Raw genomic sequence first — 2,423 nt, forward strand, 5'->3', positions numbered from 1 at the left:
TGTTACTAGAGCACTCATGGAAAATTTAGTTTCTTCTCTCTAGTGACTAAGCTTTAAAATTATGGTTTACTTTTATCTGAAGCTTCAAGTGACACTGCTTCCTTTTGTTTGTGCAGGGTTTGACTGCCGATGTGGAAACTTGTTTTGTGGACTTCACCGTTACTCTGACAAGCATAACTGCCCATATGATTACAAAGCAGAGGCTGCAGCAAAAATCAGGAAAGAAAATCCAGTTGTTGTGGCTGAAAAAATCCAGAGAATATAAACTAACCTACTTGTGAAAAAGACTGACTTACCTTGTTTTATTTTAATATATCCTAGGAAAACATTAAAGAGCAGATGCATGGCCATTTTTCTTTGATGTTCTCCAGAGTTTTACTTTTAGTCTCGTCTGTCTTATTGATATTTCAGGATGTTTTGGTGTTTGTTACAGGCAGAAATGGATAGATACAGCCCTATAAAATGTATATGCCCTCCCCAGAATATAATTGGATGATTTTGAGACCTGCACAGCAAAACAAGTGCACAGAGGACACACTTGTTTAGTTCATGTGTGCCAAACAAATGTATAAAATCTGCATGTTTGCAGCAGATCTGCCTTTTGGGAATGTGTTTGAGATGTATAACCTTTTGGCTACTGTTATATGCCTGTTTTGGGGGGAAAATATCAGAAAAGTTGGCAGTCTATTTCTATCATAGTTAAATCTTGTTCTATTTTTTTTGATTTCCACACTTCATTGTTATCAAGCAGACTGTAAGCTATACAGAGGATCCACCTTTCAGTGATGTGAGTGTTGGTGCCATATTTGAGAGACAGTTAAAATTGTGTATGGGGAAAAATGTAAGAAATCCAGAAACCAGGAGGAGTAAACCATCTTGGAACTGATTACGTTCATTGTGGAACCAGAAGAATGGGTTCCCAAGGGAAATGCCCTTTTTGAAACTACATGAACTGGCCTGCAACAGAAGAGTTGTCTGCTTTTACTCTTGCATAGCTAAAAATGTCGTGTAGCACAATACTGTATTATTTGTTTACAAAATGGAAGCTACATATGATTTTTTTAGACTTACCACAACAGCTCTATCAAGTAACACATGCATCTGATCTAAGTTGCAAAAGTATTTGAGCAATTTAATTTTTCATGTACTTATGTTGAATGTGTTCTGGTTCGAGAGAATGTTAGGAGCTTTTTAATTTTTATAGTTTGCAATGTAATAAAATTGCATCATTTTGCATGGAAAAAAAACATACCCAACATGGCTGCTGTAGACTTAAGTGGTACCTGGAACCACACTTGGAGGGCTGCTTTATCATTTTTAATTGTACTTGGGTGTAGGACTGTAGTGTTCTTGGGTGTATTGCATGGGCTGCATTATCTACAGCATTGTACAATAACAACTCTAGAAAAGGCAGTATACTTCACTGATGCTTGTCTGGTAATATCACTTCTGTGTTATAATGGAAGGTTTTCTGTGATGTATGAAACTTTGTGTTTTTTATATAAACAAGTACAGATTAGACTAGTGTTGTGGTAATGCCTGTTCTCATCTGTAAATATTTAAGTATGTACACAAGGCGCTACTCCTGACTTTTATTGCAGTGTTCAGTCTTTAGTTTTTTCTTCACTATTAAAAGCATCAGGTTTTTGCTTTAAACTTTGTCCTTCAGTTTTGAGTTATTAGATAAATGTGTACAGATAGTTCATATTTATGTATTGCACATAATCATGCTACCCCAGCATCTATGCTATATTGTATTATGTAAATAATAAAAATCATGTACAGAAGGAACTATTTCCTTTTGTGATAGTTCATTTGGGTTTATTTGTTGCAGGTAACTTGAGCCTTAGTATGGTGTATAAGAATGAGATGCAACCAGTTTAATATTTGATTTACCTGGATGTTGTCTTCTGCATATTTCTAACCTGTCTCCCTTTCATTTACTGATTCACTTGAGATGATTTCTTCAGATGAGAAGCATGGTGGCTGGATTACTCAATGGCCAGCTACAACTTTCAACAAATAAACAGCAGCTTGCCTGACAGGGGAGAAAAGGAGACCATTAGCCATGGACTTGAAGGGTTTTTTTTTTTTTTCTTGTTTCGCATATTGACCAACTTCCAGAGTGGATCTGTGATAAATAATAGTGCCAGTACACAGAATGTGCACCACTTTATCCATGCCTCCAAAAACAGAAGCATTTGCACTAGAGCCCATGCTCTGGACTCTGCATACAAATGTGGATTTCCTATAAGGGACTTGCCTGTTTGCACGTCCTAACAACACAAGGGGAGTAACCAGTACTCACAATAAGTGGGTAGCTACTTTTGGTGAAGGCTGCCTCCTTTCCAAGGATCCTTGTAACAGAAGTGGATAATAATTTATGTATCAATCCAGTAAGCTGATGGTAGTACCCGAGTTTA

General features: G+C 36.8%; 1 protein-coding gene across 1 annotated transcript in view; it reads left to right on the plus strand.

Moving 5' to 3' along the window:
• The window catches only part of ZFAND5 (zinc finger AN1-type containing 5), an 18,845-nt gene extending 17,036 nt beyond the window's left edge, over positions 1–1,809 (plus strand). Inside the window, exon 6 of the mRNA XM_019517461.1 lies at positions 117–1,809. Within this exon, the coding sequence (XP_019373006.1) occupies positions 117–265 (149 nt within the window). The 3' untranslated portion in view covers positions 266–1,809. The remainder of the gene's footprint in view (positions 1–116) is intronic.
• The last annotated feature ends 614 nt before the right edge of the window (positions 1,810–2,423 follow it).

This window comes from Gavialis gangeticus, unplaced genomic scaffold, assembly GCF_001723915.1.
Source record: "Gavialis gangeticus isolate Ggan-Ray unplaced genomic scaffold, GavGan_comp1, whole genome shotgun sequence".
In the NCBI taxonomy this organism is placed as follows: domain Eukaryota; kingdom Metazoa; phylum Chordata; order Crocodylia; family Gavialidae; genus Gavialis; species Gavialis gangeticus.